Raw genomic sequence first — 26,882 nt, 5'->3', positions numbered from 1 at the left:
TGACATCCTAATTCCTGATATCTCTTCATTTATTATACTAAGAGATGGTTCTCTATAAAAAACCTGTATTTATAACTGAATGTAACTGCATTCTGATAGTCACACACTGTGTGGGATTGTGTTACATTCCAGTTATATTTGTTATTACTTCTGATTCATATAGCCTTAGAATATATAAGTGAAATAAGGAAATTCTTGTTCAGTTATATATTATCAGGTAATAACAATATATTTATTACTTTTTAGGACAAATATGTTCAATAATCCAGAAGTAATGAAAGCTTTTTCTTTCTTTTTTTAAAACAAATATATTATTACCTAACTAGTTCCTAGAATTATGTTTTTGTTTATTCTAATCTGAAGCAATACAACCTCAATTTTATGAGTTAACATATCTAAACAGTTACATATGAATAAAATATGTAATTGTTTACTCTAAAAGGGTTAAAATCCCAAAATAATTCAAACTATCTTCATCAATACCAAAGTTATTAACAGTACCTTTCTAACTGAATTATTTAGCCTAGGGCAAGACTAACCATATACAACCACCCTGGAATAAATAATTTCAACAAAAACTATATTCTGCACTCCAATTAAGGAAACATCATTTTGATGTCTTTTGACATAGCACTTCTCTCCTGTAAGCGGAAGATCCGTGTACCCCCATTAGCCCTCCTCATTCTCCCAACCATATTATGTGGGAGTGTGACGAAGGCACTTATTCCCCTGAGAGAGATATTTATTCTCTTTCACGGGTAAATTGTGATTACTTGCAAAAAATAATTTATACAATGTATCATCTAATCTCATATGTTTTTTGTTTACTCTTTACTCCAGAATTCACTGGTTTCTTTTCTATCTATTCATCTCTTCAGTCCACACAGGTTGATCTGCGCAGTCAGCTCTGCATAACAAAAAGTAAGTCAAAACTATTTGATCTATTGCCATGGCACCACTGAATATACTTTCCCTGAATGTTCAGGGAATAAATGTCCCTCAAAAAAGGACCAAAGCCTTCCGTACTTTCCATAACAAGAAGGCTCACATAGTATGCCTCCAAGAAACACATTTCACCAAAGATTCTACTCCAAAATATATTTCTCCTTTTTATCAACAAATTTACACGGCTTCTGCCTGTACCAAGCAAAGGGGAACTCTAATTGCATTTCACCGATCCACACCATTGACCTTATCATCAGAAATTAAAGACCCAGAAGGTAGATACCTGATACTCATGGGTTATATAATGGATACAGCAATCACGGTGATTTCCTACTACGCTCCTAACAAACAACCTACACCATTCCTCTCACATATATTACAAGTGATTAATACACACAAAATAGGAACAGTGATAATGTGTGGGGATTCAAACCAGGTCCTCCTCCCATTTCTAGATAAATCACCTTTTACACCATCCAAAATAACCTCTAGATTACCTTTTTCTCAACTTCTTTCCAAATACAATCTGGTAGATTCATGGAGAGAAAGTAACCCAATGAAAAAGAAATTCACTTATTTCTCGCACCCTCATCAAACCTTCACCAGAATAGATCATATTTTTCTAACAATAGGAATGATACCAGAAATTATTGCATCAGATATAATTCCGATTCCGTGGTCTGACCATAATGCAGTATACACTACTATAGCCTCAGCCATACCAAAAGCGCATGACCCAACGTGGTACTTACCGGACATAATGCTCAAACACCCACTACATCAGAAGGCCATTGAACAAGCTTTAAAGGAATACATATCAATTAATAATACAACAGACATCTCCCCAATAACACTGTGGGAAGCTCATAAGCCTGTCTTGCGTGGTACAATACAAAGACAAATGGCACTATTTAAACGGGAACGCAAAAATCTAGCAAAAAAACTAGAACTCAATTTTAATGCAGCCTACATATCATTTCAAGATAATCCATCTCAGAGTACAAAATCTCATCTGGAAAAATCTAGATTGGAATACGATCTATTTCTCACTGAGTCAGTTGATAAATCCCTCAAACGCTCCAAACACAATTTCTACATGAATACAAACAAACCAGGTACATATTTGGCTCGGGCATTAAATTCAACTAACAAATCTTTCAAACCAATACGTTTGAAATTATCAAAAAATGTTTACACTTGTAATCCAGTTAAAATAGTCCATAAATTTCACTCACATCTCGCAACTTTATACAAGACAAACAATGAATTTAATCCTACAGAGGCTGAATCCTTCTTCTCAAAAATAACCTTACCTGAGTTATCTCAGAATCAAAAAAGCAGTTTGGATGAGCCTATAACTATAGATGAAGTTGCTAACGCCATAAAAGACCTAAAACTTAACAAAAGACCAGGCCCAGACGGCTACTCGGCTTTATACTATAAAACATTCTCAGAAATACTCTCTCCCATTCTCACTGAAACTTTTAACAAACTTCTAGATGGACATTCTTTTCGGCAAGAAACACTAATGGCAATTGTTTGTATGATCCCAAAACCCCTTTCTGATGATACTTCCTGTGTGAATTATCGGCCTATCTCTCTGTTAAACCTCGATATTAAATTATTAGCAAAAATAATAGCAAAACGCCTCAATAGCATTATAGGAAAATCAATACATAGAGATCAAGTAGGCTTCATGCCAAATAGACAGGCAGGCGATAATATACGCAGGGCAGTGTTATTGGCACATATTGCTAAAAAACGGAAAATCCCTTTATGTTTTCTATCTCTCGATATTAAGAGGGCATTTGACACAGTATCCTGGCAATATATGCAATATTCATTACAAAAATGGGGTTTTGGACCCCACTTTTTAACATGGATCAAAGCATTATATAATAAACCCAAAGCCTATATAAAATATGCTGGATACAAATCTGAAGCCTTTAATATCGAAAGAGGTACCCGACAGGGTTGCCCATTATCTCCCTTATTATTTGCCCTTATACTCGAACCCATGGCCCAATACATCAGAACAAACCAAACTATAACTGGCATTGAAGTAGGAGGTATTACACACAAATTATGTATATTTGCAGACGATATATTACTTTTTCTATCATCACCACAGGTCTCTGGTCCTAACTTAATACCAGCTCTTGATGGATTTGCAGCCCTATCCGGCCTTATGATTAATCCTAAGAAATGCCTAGTGCTTAATATTTCACTCACAAACATGGAATTGATCCCGGCTAGGGCTGCACTCCCATTCACATGGGCAGAAAAATCAATCCCATATCTTGGAATTCATTTAACAGCATCTCATTCTGACTTATTCTCAACCAATTATCCTCCTGTATTAAGACAGATCACAAATCTAATAAAACAATGGTCGCAACTTCCTTTATCCTGGATAGGGAAGATTAATGCAATCAAAATGACTATTCTACCCAAATTGCTTTATCTATTCAGAGTCCTCCCTATTCCAATTCCTTCCTATTTTTTGAGAATAGTACAAAAAAGAGCAACTTCGTTTATATGGGGCTCTTCTAAACCACGTATACCTATACACACACTACATCTTCCCAAAAATAAAGGAGGCCTGGGATACCCTAATTTTACTAACTACTACAGAGCAGCACATTTGGCCAGTCTGTCCAAATACCATGCAAAACAGGAAATCCCATTATGGGTATTTATAGAGGCTTCAGAAAATGACCCTCTATTAATATCAAATTTATTATGGCTTGATCCTAAAGACCGCTTTAAAATTCATAATCCCATAACTAAACACTTCTTATCTCTCTGGGATAAACTAAAAACCAAATATCAGTTACAATCTCCACACAATCCTCTCCTTTCTTTTATCAGAAATCCGGCCTTTTATCCGGCATGGATCTACCCAAATTCTTTTAAAGCTTGGACAACATCAGGCATTCAGACACTAAATGACTTCATAGCATCTAAATCATTCCTTTCATTCCCATCGCTTAGAGAAAAATATGATCTACCAAACTCTGAGATATTTAGATATCTCCAAATCAAAAATTTCTATACACCATTCCTAAAGGGGGATACACCATTATCCCAATTATCCATTTTTGAATCAACCTGTACAAAAGATCCATTTGCTAAAGGTACAATTTCATCACTTTATAATCAATTATATGGAGTAGCAAATCTTAATAGACCCTCTTACGTTCAGAGGTGGGAGGAGGACCTGGGACGAACTTTAGAAGACACGGACTGGTCTAACATATGGCTCACATCTAAGTCATCTTCACCCAACATCTTAGCACTGGAGACAAATTATAAAGTCCTAACTCGCTGGTACCTTGTACCCGCTAGAGTGGCAAAATATTCACCTAATACCTCAGCTCTTTGTTTTCGAGGATGCCCAGAAATAGGCACATATTTACACATATGGTGGACGTGCCCAGTAATCCAAACCTTCTGGAAGGAAGTCTTCGTGATTGCATCTAAAATATTTAAAAAAATAATACAACCAGATCCATATTTAACTTTACTTAATCTAAAACCGGAATGGTTAACACTCTCTCAATTCAGACTTATGATCCAACTAATAACGGCTGCAAAACAAACAGTGGCCAAGGCATGGAAATCTCCTACATTGGTACTAGCAGAAACAATTCACAGAATGAATAATACAATGTCCCATGCTAAGATGGTAGCCATCGATCAAAATCAAATTCCAAAATTTGAAAAACTTTGGCATCCTTGGATAAAACAACAGTTCCTGTCAAACTTCAATGACTCTGTCCTGTTGCCATGGTAACAGATTAAATGACTTACAGTGACACCCATTCTAAGGCTTCAAAGAGAACTAAAAAGAATAATAAACTGACGAGCGGGACAACCTTGTGGACCATACCTCTACCTTTCAACCCTTTTTCTTCTTTCTCTTTCCTTTTCTCCACCTTACGATTAAAGCTCATTATCAGAATTTATTTGACCTATATATACTCTACTTGTAAAAAATATGTATAGTAGGTATAAATCATTTAAATACCTACAAAAGTAACTAAGGAAATGATATATATCTTTAATTTAGGTCTACGTGAACCCAATGTTTAATATTTGAAATTTCATGATATTTACCTATATAAACCCTACTGTAAAACAATTAGCTTACTTTATAGATCCTTGTAAACTTACTTTATGTATCTTTATAACATTGTATACTCAATAAACTTCTTTTGACAAGGAATTTTTAACCCTAAAAAAAATCCAACAAGTAAGAACCATATCCAGGGGCTCTGAATTGTAATCCCATGGATATTCAAATATACCCTGTCAAACTGTGAAAGATGGTGTGATGGTGTTTTTTTACAGAATAATTTCAGCTAGTAGTTTTTCTGAATGTTTAAACCTGTTAACAAAACATTACAGTTCTACATAGCATGTCACTTGGTCCATTAATGTCTTGTGCCGATATATGCTGCATTCACACTACAGCGTTTTGAATCACAAATCTGCCCGCGATTTGACAGCGCCAATGTGTAAATGACAAATCGCTGAAATCGCATTTGAGATGCCATTCATTTGAATGACACCTCAAATTGAGGTGCGGGTCTGCCACGATTGTTGCGCGATAAAACGTGCTGCAATCGCCGGAAGCATGTCACCCAAAAAAAATTCATGAGCTTCTTTCGGGTGACGTGCTTCATACGATGTGGATTGCTGCGAATGCAGTGCGTTTTATCTTGCGGCAGACCCGCACTATGATTATTTAAGGTGTCATTCAAATGAATGGCATCTGAAATGCGAGTCCCGCGATTGGTCATTCACACGTCAGCGCTGTCAAATCGCGTGCAGATTCGCAGCAAATCTGCCTGCGGTTCAAGACGCTCTAGTGTGAATGCAGCCTTAGGCCCCATTTACACCAAAGCGTTCCGTTTTGCGGGCAGAATCACCTCAATCCTGCCCCTGATTTGGAAACGCCGCAAATCGCGGGACGTCCTTGCGATCCCCGTCACTGAATGGCACCAAATCACTGTGCAATTCTGCCGCAATTGTCACCTGACGAATTGCGGTAAAATCGAGCAAACGGAATCGCAGGATGCCCGACGCCCAAAAGATGTACAAGAACTTTTGGGCGCCGGGCATCCCACGATTCTGTTTGCGCAATTTTACCACAATGCCACGGGCGACAATCGGCAGAATCGTGCCACATTTTGGTGGCATTCAGAGTAACGGGGATTGCAAGGGCGTCCCTCGATTTGCGGCGTTTTCGATTTGCGGGCAGAAAACGGAACACCATGGTGTGAATGGAAGATTACAGTGAATGTTGAGCTATAAGGTTCTGTTTGCCAAGGGAGGGTTGGAAAACAGAAACACTCAATACAGAGCTTGGCCTTATGAAAACAGTTTTGTTACAGTTGTGTTCTTAGATGATTAAATATAATAACTGTGGTCAAACCATGTGATGATAGTAGCAACATAATAGCTTTGGAATATTTTCATCACTAATAACAAATACAGAGAAGATCATTGGGGAATAATCATAACAATAGCTCACATTTTTTCCATTTTTTTGCATTGCTATTCTGTGGTACTTTCTTTTTAAACAGTCAAATACACCTAAATAACGCTTAAAATCAGCTTGTGTATTCATCCACAAACATTAAACTTCCTGTCCAGCAATTCACTGTGGCTGGGTTATGCTAGCTCTATGTTGCACTTAGCGTCATAGCAAAAGATCACCCTTTGCATGATGTTGGAATTCATATGTTCAAGAATATTGGAAGGCCTTTTATATATATAACAATGTCATTACCAATTTTTAAACTGAAGAATACAATAAATTGTTCAAACCTACCTTCTTCAAAGTGGTATGTTTATTTATTAATATAAATATAGTATCCACTGTGGATTTGTTAGGAGGTAATGGATGAGAACCAAGCCAGCATAGTTGCAGAACTTTATTTGACCTAATAGGCGCATTTAAGTGATGTGACATTATGCAGTTACTATATGACCAAAGGCTTTATACCTCTCTGTGACCAGAGTAATGAAAATCAGGTTTTTGACCATTTTGCCGGAAAATCAGGTTTTCCTTTTGGAATAATCCGGACAATTACAATTATGCACCCTTTTTTCAGAACAGATAGATTTTGATTTGGTAGCTGATTGAACTATTCTAATTTACCAATATATTCCTATACTTGTTAAGTATAAGTTTTATTTAGGAAGAAATGGTAAAAAAAAAATGGCCACCTGTCTGTAATTAGTGCATTCCAGAAATGGACCAAGTCTCCTGAATGTAAAGATACTTTTTTTTTTACACAATACAGTGGAATTCTACAACCCCAAATCAATGTCCCCTTTCACGAGTGCTCTACCTTCCTTTTGACTTAAAGTGATTGTTAGGAACCTTTTTTTCTATTTTGTTAAACAACCAACACGTTATACTTACCTGCTCTGTGCAGTGGTTTTGCACAAAGCAGCCCCGATGCTCCTCTTCAGGGGTCCCCTGCTGGTGCTCTTGGCTTCTCCTGCCTTCAGAGTACCCCCCCTAGCAAACAGCTTGCTTGTACTTGTGCGGGCTCAATCCCAAACCACAGCACCACACTGTGTGCATCTACTGAAACACATAGTGCAGCTGGGCCCTACCTCCATCCCCCGACTCCCTAATCACTGGATTTGATTGTCAGAAACCAATGGTTCCCTCTGCTTTGAGTCCAGCGAGGAGGAAAAGAGAGAGTAGTGCCACTGTTCTCAGGCACAGCATTGGATTGAGATCAAGTTTGGGTGCGTATTTAGGTGGGCGGGGGGAGCTGCACATAAAAGGTTTTTTACCTTAATGCAAAGAATGCATTAAAGCGGAGCTCCAGCCCCCCCATCAAAAAATTAAAAGTCAGCAGCTACAAATAAAGCGTGCTGTGCTTTCTGAATGGCCTGGTGGTGGTGGAAGGAGGAGGGGGGCCAAACTCGCCGCGCCAAGGTCTCCCAGAAGTGGGGACGAGTACCTGTCAAACTTTCGTTTTTACAACCACTTTAAGGAGACTGTTTGTGTAAATGGTTAGGTAAACATGAAGATAACACCTGAGCAGAAGGGAGAATATATATTGCAAATATATACAGTACCCCACAAGCTTAAAGTAATAGAAACTGCACAACAAATATGTAAAACAATAGCAAACAAGTAAAACAGAGAGAAACTCTTAAATCCTGTACTAGGCATTGTCCTGCCTAATTGGGTCAGTGTCACAATAATAATCCAGCAGTCTATATTAACCCCTTGGCACCGTGGTAACACAAATATGCGGCCCCACTGGACTGGGCTGTTTTTTTCGTGGGGCAGCATATTTAAATATTTCCCTGGGAGTGAGCAGCATGGCGCACTCCCAGCACAGAGACCTGGGTCTCACCGTTTTTACGATCTGGACCTGGAACGTCCGATTCCGGGTCACTGGATCACTGTGATAGCCTCTGATTGATTGATCAGTCACGGTGAAGCCCCCCCCGCTCACGTGTTTCTGTCTCTGTGAATGGATGAGAAAGATACATTGGGGTTGATTTGATAAAGGCAAATAGACTGTGCACTTCGCAGTTGCACTCTACAAGAGCAATTGCTCCAGGGCTTAGTAAATGAGAAAGAGCTCTGCTGACTTCCATCATCCCATCATGTGCAAGCAAAAATGCTGTTTTTTTTTTTATTTTCCTTGCACGTGATTGGGTATCCTTTACCAAGTGAAGCTTTACCTCATTTACTAAGCTCTGGAGCAATTGCTCTTGCAGAGTGCAACTGCATTTTGAAAAGGGCACATTCTACTTGCATTTAGTAAATCAGCCCCATTGGATCTTTCTTTGTCCTTGCAGAAATAAAATAAATTTTTTTTTTTTTAAATACCTAGATCTAGGTTTGATGTAGGTCAGTGTCAGGCTTAGTATTTGGGTCAAGGTCAGGGCCAAAGGTCAATATCAGGGCCTAGTATCAGTAAACTAGTATCAGTGTCAGTTAGTATCGGTGTGTTTTAGGTAGGATAAAAAATACACACTATTGTTTCTGGGCTGTACTACGGTACAAATAACAACTAGCGTACACATATGCGGTATTGTTATGATTGACAGGAGTGGGAGAATTTGCTTTGGGTTATTCTTTGGTGGTAGGTTATGGTAGTAGCAAGAAATATACAGCTACATTTAAAAAAAAAAAATGACTTTTTTTACTATTTTGGGACAGTTTTGCTTTGATAATGTAAAAAAATCAGGAGATATTGATTACCATTTACCACAAAATGAAAGCCCAATTTGTCCTGAAAAAATGCGGTATAATCCATCTGGATGCATAAAGTAGTTGTGATGATATGTACGGTTTTACTAACACATGCCAAAGTTTCAAAATTGGGCTTAGGCGATAAGATTTGTTCTACCCTTAGACGCAAAAGGGTTAAACCCCTTTTCCATCTACCCCCCACCTGCTGGGCAGCATGTCGAGGCCCATATGCAGTTTCTTTTGAACTCAGGTGAAGGCCCTGCACTATGACCCACATGGACAATGCTGTTCCTCTTAAACAGGGTGTAGAGGGGTTGGCCAGTAGCATCTCACCGACTCCAGGGGTGACTGCTGATCTCTCTCCATTCCCCTTCAGTGGCATAACAAATACAGAGAACGCAGTGTTCTATCCAACAATTGCACAGCAGGATTAGTCTTTATTTTCTCCTCCCCACAGTGCTCCAGTGAAGCTGGAAAATGTAGTTCCTTCACCCAGTCTACAAAATGGGCTTAGTTTGAATGGAACCAGCCCCCCCACCACCACCACCACCACCACAATCCTCAGTTTCTTTCTGAATGCTAGTCAAAGCTCCTGTCCCTAAATAAAATGGTTAGCTTACAGTCCAATTTACACCTTGCTTTTGCTTTGCTTTGCTTCGGCTTTAGTGGTAGCTTCAAAGCGTCTTCAAAGCCTTCATAGAAGTCTATGGCAAAACTCGCTTGAAGCCCCACTGAAGCCCCACGAAGCCTCATCGAAGCCCCACAAAGCCTCACTGAAGCCCTACCAAAGTTTCATCGAAGCCCCACTGAAGCCTCATCAAAGCATCAAGCAAAAGCAAGGTGTAAACAGGACTGTAAGCTAACCATTTTATTTAGTGACAGAAGCTTTGACTGGCATTCAGAGAGTGTGAATTATTATGCAACTAAATGTTAAAGTGAAGATAATAAACAAACAACTCAAAATTTGCAAATAAACATTTCTGACATTTAAAAAAAAATCATTGACCAATATAGCCACCTTTCTTTTCAATAACAGTCATAAGCCTTCCATTCAGGGCACTTTACAAAATGCAGTTGCACTCTACAAGTGCAGTTGCTCCAGAGCTTAGTAACTGAGCAGAAACTCTGCTGACTGCAATCGTCCAATCATGTGCAAGCAAAAATGCTTTTTTTTTATTTTCCTTGGTCATGATTGGGTAGTCTTTGCAAAGGGAAGCCTTGCCTAATTTACTAAGCTCTGGAGCAACTGCACTTTCTAAAGTGCAAAGCCTATTTGCCTTTAGGAAATCAACCTGATGATGTTGATTTTGTTGAACCTGTTGATTTTGAATCCATCTTCAATCCGAAAATGTCCAAATAGTTCACCTTTAATAATACCAGCCCATATCAGTACCTCACCTCCACCTTGCTGGCATCTGAGTCAAAGTGGAGGTCAGTGCCTGTTACTTATCCAGCCACAGGCCATCCGTCTGGTTTGGCAAGAGGCACTCTCATCTCATCGGTCCATAAAACCTTTGAAAAATCTGTCTTCAGATATTTCTTGGCCCAGTCTTGACGTTTCAACTCATGTGTCTTAGTCAGTGGTGGTCGGGTTTCAGCCTCCCTTACCTTGGCCATGTCTCTGAGCACTGAACACCCTGTACTTCTGGGCACTCCAGGTAGGTTGCAGTCCTGGAATATGTCAAAACTGGAGGATAATGGGTTCCTGGTAGCTTCATGTTTGATTTTTTTTTCAAATGTTTAGCAGTAATTTGCGTCTTTTTTTTCTCAACCTGTTTCTTGCGACCCTGTTGACTATTTGCAACAAAACATTTGATGATTTTGTGATCACGCCCCTATATTGTAGAAATTTCAAGAGTGCTGCATCCCTCTGAAAGACTTTTTACAATTTTTGACTTTTGAGAGTCAGTTAAATCTCTTTTTTTGGCCCATTTTGCCTGAGGATTATTCACACCTTGGTATAGGGTGTTGATCTCATTAGGCCACACCCTCCCTCATTGCACAAATACACTTCACCTAATATGCCTCAATCCAATAAGTATTTATGTACTGTATATACAGCTTGGAGTTGGACCATATGCATAAAAATTAAGATTTAGTCAAAATAATCACTTGCCTAATATTGATAATAATAATTGATTTATCTCCTGGACTGATTGCTAAAACTTAGACAGTGACAGCTGGCAGATCTATCTTCTGCAGCAGTTGCCTCAGGCAAGCACCATTCGGCAGCACTGCAGCTGAAAGCAACTTCTGCTTATTTACGACAGGTGATCAGACATGGGTACTTAGGCCGGATTCATATTGGTATAACAAACGCTCCGACATTGGGAGCTCATGTCGCATGACATGTGAAAATCAATGTTTCCCTATGGGAGCCGTCTTAACTGATCCGCCACAACTCGGTCTGACTTTGACCTGCACTACTTTGGTCCGACTTTGATCCTACTTCAGCCCATTGAATATCACTGAAGTTGGAGCAAAGTCAGATCGCCGTCTTGACTGATCCTACTTTGGCATGCGACTTGTGCTCTGATGATCTTGAAGGGGAACTCCACACCTAATTAAAAAAAAAATGGCATGGGTTCCCCTTCCAAGAGCATACCAGGCCCTTCGGTCTGGTATGGATTTTTAGGGGAACCCCCATGCTGAAAAATCCATACCAGACCCTTATCCGAGCACACAGCCTGGCAGGTTAGGAAAGGGGTGGGGCTGAGTGAGCGGCCCCCCTCCTGAACCGTACCAGGCCACATGCCCTCAACATAGGGGGGTGGGTGCTTTGGGGCAGGGGGGCCCTGCACCCCCCACCCCAAAGCACCTTGTCCACATGTTGATGAGGACAAGGGCCTCTTCCCGACAACCCTGGCCGTTGGGTGTCGGGGTCTGCGGGCGGGGGGCTTATCGGAATCTGGAAGCCTCCTTTAACAAGGGGGCCCCCAGATCCCGGCCCCCCACCCTATGTGAATGAGTAGGGGGTACATTGTACCCCTACTCATTCACCAGAAAAAAAGTGTCAAAAATAAAAGCACACAGGGTGTTAAAATAATTTATTAAGGCAGCTCCGGCGTCTCTTCCAACTTCTTCTCCCCTCTCCGGGTCTTCTCCGCTGATGTCTTCTAGCCCTTTCCGGCTCTTCTCCCCTCTCCAGGTCTTCTCCGCTCTCTCTCTGGTTCTTCTTCTTCTGTTCGCTGTCTTCTGCTGGGTCTCCTCCTGCTGACTTCATGCTCTTTTGCTCGCTCTTTTGCCCGGTCTTCTCCGCTGTCTTCTCCCTCTGTTCTTCTTCCGATGTTGACTCAGCGCTCTCTCCCCCTCTAATGCTGGGTGTGCGGTGTGCCACTACTTATATTGGCATGGGGGGGTCATGACGTCACCTTACGGGGCATGATGGGTGGTGACTCATAAGGGGCAGGCCTCCGGTGACCCCGCCTCATGCCAATATAAGTAGTGGCACACGACGCACCCAGCATTAGAGCGGGAAAGAGCATCGAGCCAACATCAGAAGAAGAACAGAGGGAGAAGACAGCGGAGAAAACCCAGCAAAAGAGCGAGAAGATAGCGGAGAATACCCGGACAGCGGAGAAGACAGCGGACAGAGGGAGAAGAACTGGTGAGGGCTAGAAGACATCAGCGGAGAGCAGAGGAGACCCGGAGAGGGGATAGAAGACGCCAGCATAAGAGGCAGAAGAGTCGGAGAGGGAAGAAGAAATCGGAAGAGATGACAGAGCTGCCTTAATTAATTACTTTAAAAACCTGTGTAATGTTTTTTTTTTTTTTAACTTTTTTTTTTAGGTGAATGGGTAGGGGTACATTGTATTCACATAGGGTGGGGTGGCTGAATCTGGGGGCCCCCTTGTTAAATGGGGCTTCCAAATTCCGATAAGCCCCCCGCCCGCAGACCCCGACAACCAACGGCCAGGGTTGTCGGAAAGAGACCTTGGGGTGGGGGGCGCAGCGCCCCCCTGCCCCAAAGCACCACGCCACCATTTTGAGGGCATGTGGCCTGGTATGGTTCAGAAGGGGGGGCGATTGCTCGTCCCCACCCCCTTTCCTGACCTGCCGGGCTGTGTGCTCAGATAAGGGTCTGGTAAGGATTTTGGGGGGACCCCTACGCCGTTCTTTCGGCGTGGGGGTTCCCCTGAAAATCCATACCAGACCGGAGGGCCTGGTATGCTCTTGGAGGGGGAACCCATGCTGTTTTTTTTTTTTACATTGTGCGTGGAGTTCCCCCTAAAGATTCATACCAGACACTGCCTGGTATTGTCGGGGATCAAAGTCGGATCCCTGTTCAATGAAGTCGGACGCATGTGGGACTTCAAATCGCAGGGCAAAGTCTTATCCAAAGTGGTCCCGGATTAGGATGTCCCTGGTAGGGAGGGTGAATCTAATAAAAATGATTTTCATGCCCCAGCTCCTATACATTTTACGTAATACCCTATGGTGGTTCCTCTTAAAATGTTCCAAATCATTAACTCTATCTTCAGGGCCTTTATATGGCTAGACAAGCCACCACGGATAAAACTGGAACAATTACAGAAGTAGAAGGATGCTGGGGGTCTGGCACTCCCTAACCCCTGGATCTATTACTTAGCGGCTCAGCTGCAGCATATTGCCCAGACCATGTTAGAGGAGCCAGGAACAGGGGCGGGAGTATAGATCCAGACCCCATTAGGGCCCTTATGTGTCATGCAACTGGAACAACCGACGTAGCTATGGGGTTGGAGGCTTTGGCCTATGCTAACTCCAATAAACGATTCCCGACATACTCTCTTATGCAAAAAATGTGGAACAAGCTCAGACAGCTACAAGCAGTCGATGGCTTTACCAGTTATAGTCTGATATGGGCCAATGGATATTATGAGGAGCTGCAGTCATTGGAATGCTGGGCTCAGTGAAGGAGACATGGAGTCACGCACCTGCGGCACATTTTTACCACCGGAAAACTGAGCCCTTTTCCTCCGTTAAGGGAGTAATTTTGCCTCCTGCAGTCAATGCTTTTTTACTATATGCAGCTGCAACATACGGTTGCGGCACAGTCTAGCAGGGCCCCGTGGATTCTGTCTCTGACCCCCGTATTCCACTATATGGCTGAGGTGTCCCAGCTTGCTACTCCATGATTCTCCATATATACCTAGGAGGATTCCCCCTAGGAGCGGCAAGTAAGTGCGAGAGGGATGTAGGTACCTTCGAGGAAGAACAGTGGTGGGGGAGGCTCTGCCGGCGGTAAAAATGTGCTCCCTGAAAGTAGCTAAACGCCTGTCCCGGTTGTACATAACCCTCAGAGTTCATTTTACACCCGCTAGATTGTTTAGGATGGGAGTGAGACTGGACTCAAATTGCCCTAGATGCCTGAGAGACCACGGGGATCTAATCCATCTGTTATGGCGGTGCCCCAAGCTACATTTGTTCTGGACAGGGGTCCTGTCCACCATTAGTAGAGTCTTCCACGTTACTATACCAACAGACCCAAAACCATGTGTATTGTGGCTAGTGGATGACATCCCCATGGATGACAATCCAAAACAGGCCATAGCTAGAGCCCTGTTTCAAGCCCGCAAGTTAGACATTGGAAGGTGGCTGACCCTCCAACGTTGAAGGAATGGATTGTTCAGATGGCAGACACTATACGGTTAAAGAAATATATCTTGCAACATAGGGGACGCCCTGGGAAGTTAGATAAGCTGTGGTCACCCTGGCTGGATACTAAGGCTGGGTGCCTTTTAAGGGGGGGGGGGCACCTTTGTAAAGTAGGGCTCAGAATTTCAAGTTATACTGCATACAGGTGGTGCATAGGATTGGAGCTACCCATATCACACACTGTTGTGTAGTGAATGCTGTTTGTGTTAACCAAGCTAACATATTCTCTGTAATCGGAATTTATGACAGGTGCTAATGTTCCTTTGTGAGATGTAATGTTTTTCTTTATCTTGTTTCCTAATAAACTTCTTTGAGAAAAAAAAAAAAAAATATATATATATATATATATATATATATATATATATCAAAAATAGTAAGAAATGATAACATGATAACATCACCTGCCTGCCTGCTTGTTTGCTGCCTCTACAGGGCATGTTTTTTCTTTGAGTCATTCAGCTGATTTCCTGTTGTTGAAAACAGAGGCTATCCCTAACATACATATAACATAATACATGATATAACATATTATACAACATGCCATAATAGGCACAAGTAAACTACCTTTCAGAAAAGCTGGTAAATGTACAATATTCCAATGCAAAATTTCATATTTATCTACCAAAAGCATTTTATTTTATTTATATATCTTGAACATTACACATAACAAAGAAATTGCATACAAAGATTCTAGACATTTCCATCAATACGCATGTTGGTAGAGGTGACCATTGTATTACCTTGGTAATTCTATTCCAGAAAAACACAGATATGATTAGACTGTTTAATAGACATCACAATTTTCATGTTTTCAATACAGTTACATGCATTCTCCTTGTGGGAGAAATTAACTAGTTTTGCTGGCACTTGTACTATAAGCATGATGTGACTGTAAACACATCACAGTGTCACTGCAGAATGGTTACCAATTAAAAACTGGCTCATCCACTTTACAAGTGACTCCCTGATACCATGCGTCTATGTGAAAAAATTGCCACTCATTTTGATCTACGTGAATAATATTAAAAATATTTCACAAATCTTTTTTCTTTTTTTCACTATTTTCTTTTTACTTGTTGAATTGTTCTTCCAGGAAACTACAATTTGTTAATTAATATGTTAATATGCAGTTGTTCCCCACATCCCGACCCCAACATCCCTAATGCTGCTTACAAGGGGTTTGTGGAGGACAAATATCCCTGCATGTTAATACACAATTTCTTGGAAATTACCTTTTATAATGATAAATCTACTCAAAATTCATAGTTTTTATTTGATTTTCCAGCAGCATAATTGTTCGTTTGGGTTTGTCCAGGGTCTCCCACCATTTACAGTCAAGACTTTAATATCTGACTTGGGGACTATTCATACTTTTCGCTTTTCATATAGTGCAGTAAAGCCTTCCTATGACAGACAGTATTTACATGTCTTATTCCATCACATACTCCAAAATCAGGATAGTGGGCGGGGCCATGCAGATCGTTCCTTTATGCCACAGTGGTCAACTGCACACACAAAACCAATGGTGAAAAAAATCCTACTTCTCGCGACTGGATACATTTGATAGCTTCCCCCAGTTGTGATAGTCACAATTACTGGCACACAGCGATCCCTCCAGAGCTTCATACCTTAATGAATGAATAATGGTTCAGTGGAGGGATATTTGATTCCTTCAGTCCGTCCCAATATAACTTTCTGAGTCATGTTTTTTTCTGCTTTCAGATAGACCCCATTTATTTCTATATGGCTAGTTCACATCTATTACATGTTTAAATATAGGACATGAACATGAAGGTTAAACACACATCATGCAAGATTTGCATTTCTAATGCATCTGAGCAATGTAAGAATCACAATTCTATATGCGTCTCCTTCACTTTGCATAATGAGTGAACAAAAAACACAAAATAGGACCTAAATGTGCTTATAAATCATACAACCTGCATAAATGTATAAAATTACACACTAATGCCTCGTAAACACGGTCGGACTTTGTTTGGACATTCCGACAACAAAATCCTAGGATTTTTTCCGACGGATGTTGGCTCAAACTTGTCTTGCATACACACGGTCACACAAAGTTGTTGGAAAATCCGATCATTCTGAACGCGGTGACGTAAAACACGTACGTCGGGCCTATAAACGGGGCAGTGGCCAGTAGCTTTCATCTCTTTATTTATTCTGAGCATGCGTGGCACTTTGTCCGTCAGATTTGTGTACACACGATCGGAATTTCCGACAACGGATTTTGTTGTCGGAAAATTTTATATCCTGCTCTCAAACTTTGTGTGTCGAAAATCCGATGGAAAATGTGTGATGGAGCCTACACACGGTCAGAATTTCCGACAACATGGTCCTATCACACATTTTCCATCGGAAAATCCGACCGTGTGTACGGGGCATTACAGTGCATGTAAGTGCCTGTGCACAAATGTGAAAGGGTTTTTAAAGCATCTCTGTCACTGTAAAAAGGCTATAACCTCCCTGGCGGTATGATTATTTCGGATTTTAGGTGCTGAAAGCGGTACAATTATTTTGCATGGAAATTTGGCGTTTTATATTGTAGGCCTGTAATTCTTAACAATAACACACTTAAATCTGTCCACCAAGAGTCTAGTAGGTATGATGAAATTTGAAACACAAAAACATAAATTATAATATAATAAATAAATATAAATAGTTAAAAAAAATAATAATATAATAATAATAAAATAAATTTCCCCATGATTCACTATCGCTCAATTCTGCAAGTGTTCTAATTTACTATCGCTGTTTTCTAGCTGGTCTAAAGCCACTTTTGACATAAAGGGACACTTTTTGGTTGCTATGGACAATCTCAAGTTTCCAGGCAGAAAGAACAGTATATATAATATAAAACTGCATGCAGGGCATGGACAAAGCACTGGGGACAAAAGGGATGTGAAATCATTTCATACAGTACTGTAATCTGTAAGATTACAGTACTGTATGGGTTATGATTTTTACGTTTTTTTAAATTTGCCACCAGGCTCCGCCCCCATGCGTCGCAACGCTCGCAGGGAACGGAGCCTGGCACAGAGAGGCTTCGGAGGAGACAGAGCCCACAGACACAGCGGGGGACATTGCAGGATCCTGGGGACAAGGTAACCGCACCAGGATCCTGCAAAAGGTGCCAAATGTGGCTGCGGGGGAGGCAAACAAACAAGCGGAGCTTTCCCTTTTGGGTGGAGCTCTGCTTTAAATCATACGGGGAAATAAGATCATCCTTAAAGTGGAGTTCCAGTCGATTTTGTGTTTATTTAAAGTCAGCAGCTACAAAAAGTGTAGTTGCTGACTTTTAATAAACACACACTCACTGTCCCAGGATCCAGCAATGTGGCGGCCCAAACCCTCGGCTCTCTCCCTCATCTCTCCCTGGCACCAGCATCACAGCCGGGTGCACACTGCAAACTTGCAAGTCATGCTGCGCCTCCTTAATGGACGGGCAATCTTCTGGGACATGTCCCAGAAGATTGAAGGGAGGGAGGGGGAAAGGAGAACTTCCGTTTGAGTTGCCTAGGCAGCCTGAGCGGAAGTGGGAACTGAGTATCTGTCAAAACTAAGTACCCACTCCCCCCTCCCCAAAAAAAAATGACATGCCAAATGGGGCATGTAAGGGGGGGGGGGGTCCTTAAAGCGGAACTTCCACTTTTGGGTGAAACTCCGCTTTAAGTCCAAGTTCACCTTGATGCAGCGCATATCTGATGCGATTTCACAGTGTGATTTCTGTTGTGAAGAGGTGCGAATTTAGCACAATTTGGGAGGGGACTGGGCATGGGTGGAGAGTAAATTCGCACTGCATCCGCACTAAACACTGCACAGGACACCACATCGATGTAAACGGCCTTCATAGAAAACAGTGTATTTTCAGATGACATGCAAATCTATGAATTTCGGATCACATCAGATTCACATCAGTGTGAACCGGGCTTAAAACCAGGGAAGTTTTGAAGCAGAGTATTAGGAACAGCATCTGTGAGGGTTTATTATTCATTGCTGCAAACAGATATCAGTAACCAGCCCATGTGACATATGTTAATTGTGAAGCTATCTACTGTGTGTGTTATCTACTGTGAATGCTTTTTTATCATTCTTTAATCTATACCCTTATCAGTAAATTAGGGAGAGAGCAGCTGAAAGGGGCAATTACCAGACTGAGCTTGTTTTTCATGCCTTAGTGATCAGCATAGACATCTGTCACCAGTGGACTGTATCCATCATAGGATTGTGAATAAAATTAATGTGATAATCAATTTTTAGGGCTCATTTACATTTACTGTTGTGGGATGGTAAAACCGTGCAATTGAACTGCATTTTTACCATCATTCAACCCCTTTGCTTAAGGCTCAGTTCACATGTAAGCGAACTTGATTTGTTTTTAACTGCATCCAATTCGCATAACGTGTGATTTGACCCGGCTTTCAATAGAGCCAGTTCACACATGCGCAGTGTAGTTTTAAAAAGGGTCCTGTGCGTTTTTGGGTCTGGTTTAGGTGCGATTTAAGATAAAAATGAGTGAACAGAAGCATACCAGAGTGTATATGTGTGAACCCAGCCTATATGTGTAAACCCAGCCATAGCTGGAAAGGCAGCAGCCAAGGATTTGTCCTTCAGAGAGCAAAGCAAGTGTAAAAGAGGCCTTAAAGTACTCCTGAACAGTAGAAGGCAATCTCATATCTGTTGGAACCTCCAGATTGTCCCAGCCAGCTGCAGTTTGGTGGAAAAATCAATTGTACAGGTTAGAAAACTTGTCATTGCAATTGTTCTGATAAGCTAGAGCCAGCTTCTTGCTCCTCCTATCTCTTATCACATAAACTTGTAAAGCCTGGTACACACTGCTAGTTTTTATTCATTCAGCCCCGCTGGCTGAATGAATAAAAACTGACAGGGGCACGGCCCCCCCACCAGAACACACCGGTCAGCAGACCTTTTTCAGTCATGCCCCTTCGATAGAAGTCGACCTGGCTGCAGTACACACGGGCCCGAATGTCAGTCGGTTTCTATTGAACCCGCCCATGCTGCCCAACATTCAGCCTGTGTGTGCAGGGCTTAAGAGAGGCAGTGTACATGGATTTATGGAGTTCTTTGCCACGTTTTATAGACAGCCTTCCCATAAGTTAGGAAGTCAGTCATTTGTGCAGACATTGGCCAATCCACCTCCTAAAGTGTGCCTCCATCCCAAACTTTTTTTCTACATTTGGAAAGGTTTAGAGTCTCTGTTGGATCTTCACTGTTGACTAGGTCCCCATTGATGAGACTTTCCTTCACTTCCTGTCTTTATAACAAGTTTCACTAGGATAGTATTTTAAATATACAGCACATAATGTGACAAAAATGCTTTTGCAATAAACGTGTATTCTACACAATAGAAAACACAGTGCTTGTGCTGTGTCATTTACCCCTCTCTATGTTCTAAAAAAACCTGGAATAAAACAATAAAATGTTTTTAGAAAGTTCCTGTGTCCCCTGTCTTCTCTCACCGTCAGCTCAGGAGTCAGCATTATTCTGTAATCCCAAAAATAAACCTTAGTTAAAGTCATTGTAAAATTATGTAATCCGTTTTGTAAAAAGATTATATAATGTGCAGTGTGTCTCCTTTTGTAACTTTATTGTGGAAAATACCTTATTTACAGTGCCGCTGGGTGCTTACGTGACCCGTCAGAGCTCTTCTTCCCCGCTCCAAATACTGAAGAGGACGGGGCCGAGATTCCCGCTGATGTCAGCCCCAGAAGGAGAGAAGATCTGGAGGGTCACGTGTGCACCCAGGGGGCTGTAAAAAAGGTATTTTCCACAATAAAGTTACAAAAGGACACACTGCACTTTATATAATCAAAACTGATTACATGTTTTTACAAGGACTTTAACTAGGGCTTATTTTCGGGGTAGGGCTTATATTGCAGCCATCCCCAAAAATCACGCTAGGTCTTATTTTCTGGGTAGGGCTTATTTTCAGGGAAACAGGGTATGTACAGTATTTCTAAACATCAGCTACTATATGACTATGTGGTGCTCACATTACCTATGTACATGCATGTGTTCTTTTTAAATGATTGGAATTAAAAGATATCCTTGTTGTATTAAGCTCCACCCGCACTTGTAAATGGGACCGTTAGCCAGAAAACTGGAAATCACTGTAGTAGGCACCGCTACTACAGTGATCTCCACTAGCTTCTGGGTTCTGTGCTTAACAGCTGCCCTGCTGCATTGCTACATTCAGAGAACACTGTATTTTCTCGGTGCCCATGCCGAAAAAGAGATCCCCCGTATTCACAAAGCAGCAGGGAAGTCAATCATGGGGCATGAGCCCCAAAAGTTCATGGGGAGCACTGTAGTAGTGGTGCATACTGCAGTGATTTCCAACTTCCACAGGTATGGCACATATACACTTATGTAAAAATTACTATACCTGGAGTTCAGCTTTAAACTATTGCAGGACAATAAATATCAAACAATGACCATAAAAGTAATGATACAGTGATTTGATATAACAGTCAAATCAAAATCTTTAATCAAAGAATTATACCAGTTGCAAGTTTAAAATTTAATAATCAATTTAATCAAAAAGCAAATCCAGGTTTTGTTGAACTAAGCTGATCCGAGTTTGAAACTATTGAATCTATGATCGATGGTTTGTTTATTATGTATGGTTGACATTAAGTATAGCAAAGGCAAATTCAACCAAACTGATCTTCTTTAGTGTGCCAAACGACTACTTTCCAGAGAAAGAGTTTTGAACTCTTGAATCTATGATTTTGTTCATTATTTTGTGTATGGAAAGCAATATGTTTAGCCGAGTTGTCTTAGTTATTGCTGAGTTGTAATAACCAGAAATTGTTTTCTTTGCATCACTAGATAAGATGGACATGCTTTTGGATTATGTATGTTTTGACTTACTGCTTTCTACTTCTAGAAGTGGTTTGCCATCGAGTTCAACATTCACACTTGAAGACAGTGCATACCAGACATCTGAACAGAGCACGATAGAAATGGACAATGATAATGGCTCTATCTTTGATGTCTACTTAGTGAGTATTATCATGTAGCTATATGCTATAGCTAAACTCATGTGTCTTTCCTTTATAATATAACAAGAGAAATCAAATGACTAAAGATGGTGAAGGTATATTGTCATTTACATATGCCATCATTTTCAGCAGACTGCATTGGTCTTTCCTGTGTAGGAATGAGGGGACCAGAAGGAATGGCTAAGAAAAAAGGCTGGAACTACTAAAACTTAAAGATAGAGTGTTTTACCAGCTGAATGCATTTCAGCAGTGATTTTTGTTAGAATGAGTTTTTTTAATTAATCTTAGCAGTATATATGTATTTCTGTTATATTGAATTGACTATAACCATATGTATGCTTCTGTCTCTAAAACCCTAGACGAAAAACAGATACTAATGCCTCCTTTACATGTATATGATAAGGATTCCTTTCTTCACACGCTGTACACAGAGTGGCTTAGTCCATCCCTACAAATAATGCTTCAGTAACAGAATAAGTTGGCCATACATTATGCAGTTTTCTTGTACAATTTTCCTTCTGATTTACCCAAACCATATTATTTGAGGTCAAACTCAAACACTTTCAATGTGTATGCAATCAGGCAGGCCTTTGCACTACATAGCTGAAGATAAATCTAAAGGAAATTCCACTGATCCACTGATTGCGGGTACAATGCTCTAAAGACCACTTGGAAAATAAAATATATATAATAATATATAATGTACACTTTTACCTGCAAAAATATGTTCTTTTTTATTTTTCCAAAAGGTGAACTTAGCCTTTAACTGCTGACAAAAAAAATTAATTTGCATCAGTAACAGCTCTATTTAGTCTACCTATGCTGCACATTTTACAGAAAGGCGGAATGTATTTGAAACAGCTTATGGAGTGAAATATGAAAGTACCTCTACATTAAAGTGATAGTAAACTGAATAAATACAAAATCCACTGACAGGCAGGGCTTTTATAACAGAAGAGACCCTAGAAGTCTCTTCTGTCATAAATCCCCCCCCCCCCCCGCCTGTCAGTGGGCAGTATGATCTGAGCCACACATGCGCAGCTCAGACCACATTTATGGCCCGCTCTGCATGCCATAGCGATGTAACTCCTGGTCACATGCCTGGTCATTCAATTGGCCGAAGATTCCGAACCTGGAAGGAAGACTGGGTGAAGATGGAAGCACCTGGGAGCTGTGACAGCACAGCGCTGGATGGTTCAGTTTGTAGGTAAGTCAGGGCCATCTTAAGAGCATTATAGGCCCCCGGGCAATACAGTGCACCGGGGCCCTGTCTACACAATCACGCACGAGAATAAAAATGCAAATTATCGAGCACCGATCGGGACGAGGCAGGGCGGTGTATGGAGGTCAGCAGGTTGCAGGGCGGTGTACAGAGGTCAGCAGGTTGCAGGGCGGTGTACAGAGGTCAGCAGGTTGCAGGGCGGTGTACAGAGGTCAGCAGGTTGCAGGGTGGTGTACAGAGGTCAGCAGGTTGCAGGGCGGTGTACGGAGGTCAGCAGGTTGCAGGGCAATGTATGGAGGTCAGCAGGTTGCAGGGCGGTGTACGGAGGTCAGCAGGAGGTCAGTGTATGGAGGTCAGCAGGTTGCAGGGCGGTGTACGGAGATCAGCAGGTTGCAGGGCGGTATATGGGGGTCAGCAGGTTGCAGGGCGGTATATGGGGGTCAGCAGGTTGCAGGGCGGTGTATGGAGGTCAGCAGGTTGCAGGGCGGTGTACGGAGGTCAGCAGGAGGTCAGCGTACGGAGGTCAGCAGGTTGCAGGGCGATGTACGGAGGTCAGCAGGTTGCAGGGCGGTATATGGGGGTCAGCAGGTTGCAGGGTGGTATATGGGGGTCAGCAGGTTGCAGGGCGGTGTACGGAGGTCAGCAGGTTGCAGGGCGGTGTACGGAGGTCAGCGTACGGAGGTCAGCAGGTTGCAGGGCGGTATATGGGGGTCAGCAGGTTGCAGGGCGGTGTACGGAGGTCAGCAGGAGGTCAGCAGGTTGCAGGGCAGTGTACGGAGGCTGTATTATGTTTCTATACTGTAACATAGACATTCATTATTTGTTCCAGACAGATCAGCATGAGCATTGTGTATTATGACTATAAAATACCCCCCAGGGCTCAGTATGTTGGGACTGTGCTATACATTACATGCCATCTACATGGGTATTCTGCAATACACCATCATACAGAATATAAATACCAGATGGAGGCAGGGGCCGGGCCGTCTTTTCAGTGCCAAGATGTGATGAAGATGGCACAAGATCATCAATCCACAATCTGAAATTAATTTCTTCAGAAACTGAAAGTTTCGCTCTGCTGCTGAGAGTGTCAGTGAGACCGCTCACCGCTTCGCTCCCTCTGAGCAATGCTGTCTGAGGAACAGCAGAGGTGGGCGGAGCTTGTTCACTGGCCACGGTGCACTATGAATGCTGGGGCGGCCGCGGCCAGTGACTGACTGACGTCACTGGTTGCTAAGCTAGACGCCGGGCGGCCGGCGATTGTAGCAAGTAAGCAACCAGTGGCCCAGTGCAGTGCACGACGCGGCGGCGGACGCACTCAGTCTCAGTCAGTCTTCTTAAGTAAATTGCAGCGCTGCTGCGCTGAGGATCGGCCCTGGCCCCTGGAACCAGGTGGGGCCCTCCAAGCAAATAGGGCCCCCGGGCAACTGCCCAGCGTGCCCAATCGGAAAAACGACCCTGAGGTAAGTCTGTCATAATATATTATTATACACTGAATACTGGTATATTATGACCTAAACTTGAATAAGGGGGCCATTTTTTTTGTTTAATACAAAGACTTTTCTACCGCTTTGGTATGCTTTAGAAATGGAAAGATTCACTTTAAGTAAAATAACTAAGGCCAAATTTCCATCATTGGAGCCTGTAGGCACACAACCTTTGGTGCTTAAAGTGAAAAAGATCTGCTAGGGCTTCCTCTTATACACAGAATATGTCCTTGATTTGCTGGTTCTTAAGTGGCTCAGAATTTTATGATGATGAGATGACTATTTGTTTTATGTAAATTAAAACACACATAGCAAACATGACATGACATAACAGTAGCTCCCTCTTTTCCTCTGCTGCTCATAGACACAGGCCTACAGTGCCTAATGATGATGGTAGCAACCCATGGCCTTCAGCAGACTGAATTCCTATTTGTTATGCCCTGTACACACGACCGGTTTTGCCAAAGGTTTCTCCGACGGAACTCCGACGGAATTCCATTCAAGTGGTCTTGCCTGCACACGGTCAATCCAAAGTCTGACCGTCAAGAACGCGGTGACGTACAACACATACGACGGGACTAGAAAACGGAAGTTCAATAACCAGTAGTCAATAGCTTCCATCTCGTACTTGCTTCAGAGCATGCGTCGTTTTTGGTCCGTCGGAACAGCATACAGACAAGCGGTTTTCCCGATAGGAATTGGTTCCGTTGGAAATATTTAGAACATGTTCTATTTGGGCGGCACAGTGGTATAGTGGTTAGCACTTTCGCCTAGCAGTAAGAAGGGTCACTGGTTCGAATCCCGAACATGACACTACCTGACTGGAGTTTGCATGTTCTTCCTGTGCCTGCGTGGGTTTCCTCCGGGTACTCCGGTTTCCTCCCACACTCCAAAAACATGCTGGTAGGTTAATTGGATCCTGTCTAAATTGGCCCTAGTATGTATGAATGTGAGTTAGGGATCTTAGATTGTAAGCTCCTTGAGGGTGTAGGGACTGATGTGAATGTATAATGTATATGTAAAGCGCTGCGTAAATTGACGGCGCTATATAAGTACCTGAAATAAATAAAATAAATAATAAATACAATTTCTAGGGCCGTCAGAATTTTCTAAAAAGAAAATCCGATGAGGCACACACACGATCGGAATATACAATAAAAAGCTTCCGTCGGACTTTTTCTGTCGGGCATTCCGCTCGTGTGTACACGGCATTACACTTAAAGTAGAAATCCACCCTAAAACTAAAATCCCTGCATCTACAGACATCGATGATCTAACACTAACCTATATGGCCCTGTAAAGAAAAAATCAGTATACATACCTTTTCTGCATGCGATCCGACCCGATCCCACGCTGAGCTATCATCTGCGGCTTTGCTGTGTAGACGGGTGCAGAGGACAACGGAAGCCCCATAGTAACTCTATGGGTGACGTCTCTTTCCATTCATTTCACAGCTGTTGTCGGCTGCCTCCTTTGCAGAGCTTCCCCCGCTGGAGATCGGGTCAGATCGGCTTCAGAAAAGGTATGTATACTGATTTTTTTCTTTACAGGACTAGATAGGTTAGGCTTAGAATGTGCATGGTTGTAGATGCAGGGATTTTAGTATTAGGGTGGACTTACACTTTAAGAATTTCCAAGAAGAAATCTTTACTAAATAAGGTTATACCCTTTTTTAATAAATGCCATTAGCTCTTAATATTAATGATATACCATCCATACTGTATTCCTTTAGATCATGACTGCTTTCTGACATTGTGACTGCTTTTTCACAATATTATAGTTCTGTCAATTTATCACAAATGCTAACAGGAGCCGGATTAGTGACCTGTATAAAAACAAAACAGGGCCTGTGTAAAATGCTGTGCACACCAACTGCTTTTCATCATGCCCTGGCTTTGTCTCACTCTAAACATGCTGTGTAAGGTAGACTATTGATGCCGCTTTTTTTACATTGCACTGGCTGGTACTTATCTTTTCAATTGTGTATTTTTCTGGTATGTTCTCTTTGTCACAAGAGTCCATGCTATGCTACAGTTGGAGCTGTGAGATAATACAGTGTGATGCCACAGAAAATGTTAACCAACGCCCTGCTGTTAATCTGCAAATGTTTTCTATTGCTCTTGTCTACGTGTGTTCCAGGATATTATGGGTGTTGGCAGTCAAGTTCCTTCCTTATTTTCACTAGCATGAAGTCAGGTTTGAATAACAAATAAAGAGAGGCGCAAAGAAAAGCATTAGTCAAATAGCACTCCCCTGCCATATCCAAATGTACTGCAGGACAACGCTAAAATAGTTTGAACACTGATCAGTCT

General features: G+C 41.9%; 1 protein-coding gene across 8 annotated transcripts in view; it reads left to right on the top strand.

The window, feature by feature from the left end:
• The window catches only part of PIP5K1B (phosphatidylinositol-4-phosphate 5-kinase type 1 beta), a 215,671-nt gene that overhangs the window by 166,702 nt on the left and 22,087 nt on the right, over positions 1 to 26,882 (top strand). For 4 of the 8 annotated variants that reach the window (XM_073634782.1, XM_073634751.1, XM_073634744.1 and 1 more), the window contains 2 exons: positions 21,747 to 21,861; positions 26,025 to 26,092. In XM_073634782.1, the coding sequence (XP_073490883.1) occupies positions 21,747 to 21,861; positions 26,025 to 26,092 (183 nt within the window). The remainder of the gene's footprint in view (positions 1 to 21,746; positions 21,862 to 26,024; positions 26,093 to 26,882) is intronic. The other 4 variants (XM_073634770.1, XM_073634766.1, XM_073634759.1 and 1 more) reach the window with 3 other exon arrangements.

The sequence above is a fragment of the Aquarana catesbeiana genome, linkage group LG01 (assembly GCF_042186555.1).
Source record: "Aquarana catesbeiana isolate 2022-GZ linkage group LG01, ASM4218655v1, whole genome shotgun sequence".
Lineage (NCBI taxonomy): Eukaryota > Metazoa > Chordata > Amphibia > Anura > Ranidae > Aquarana > Aquarana catesbeiana.
The sequence above is the reverse complement of the archived record's forward strand: the minus strand, read 5'-3'. Positions and strand labels throughout refer to the sequence as shown.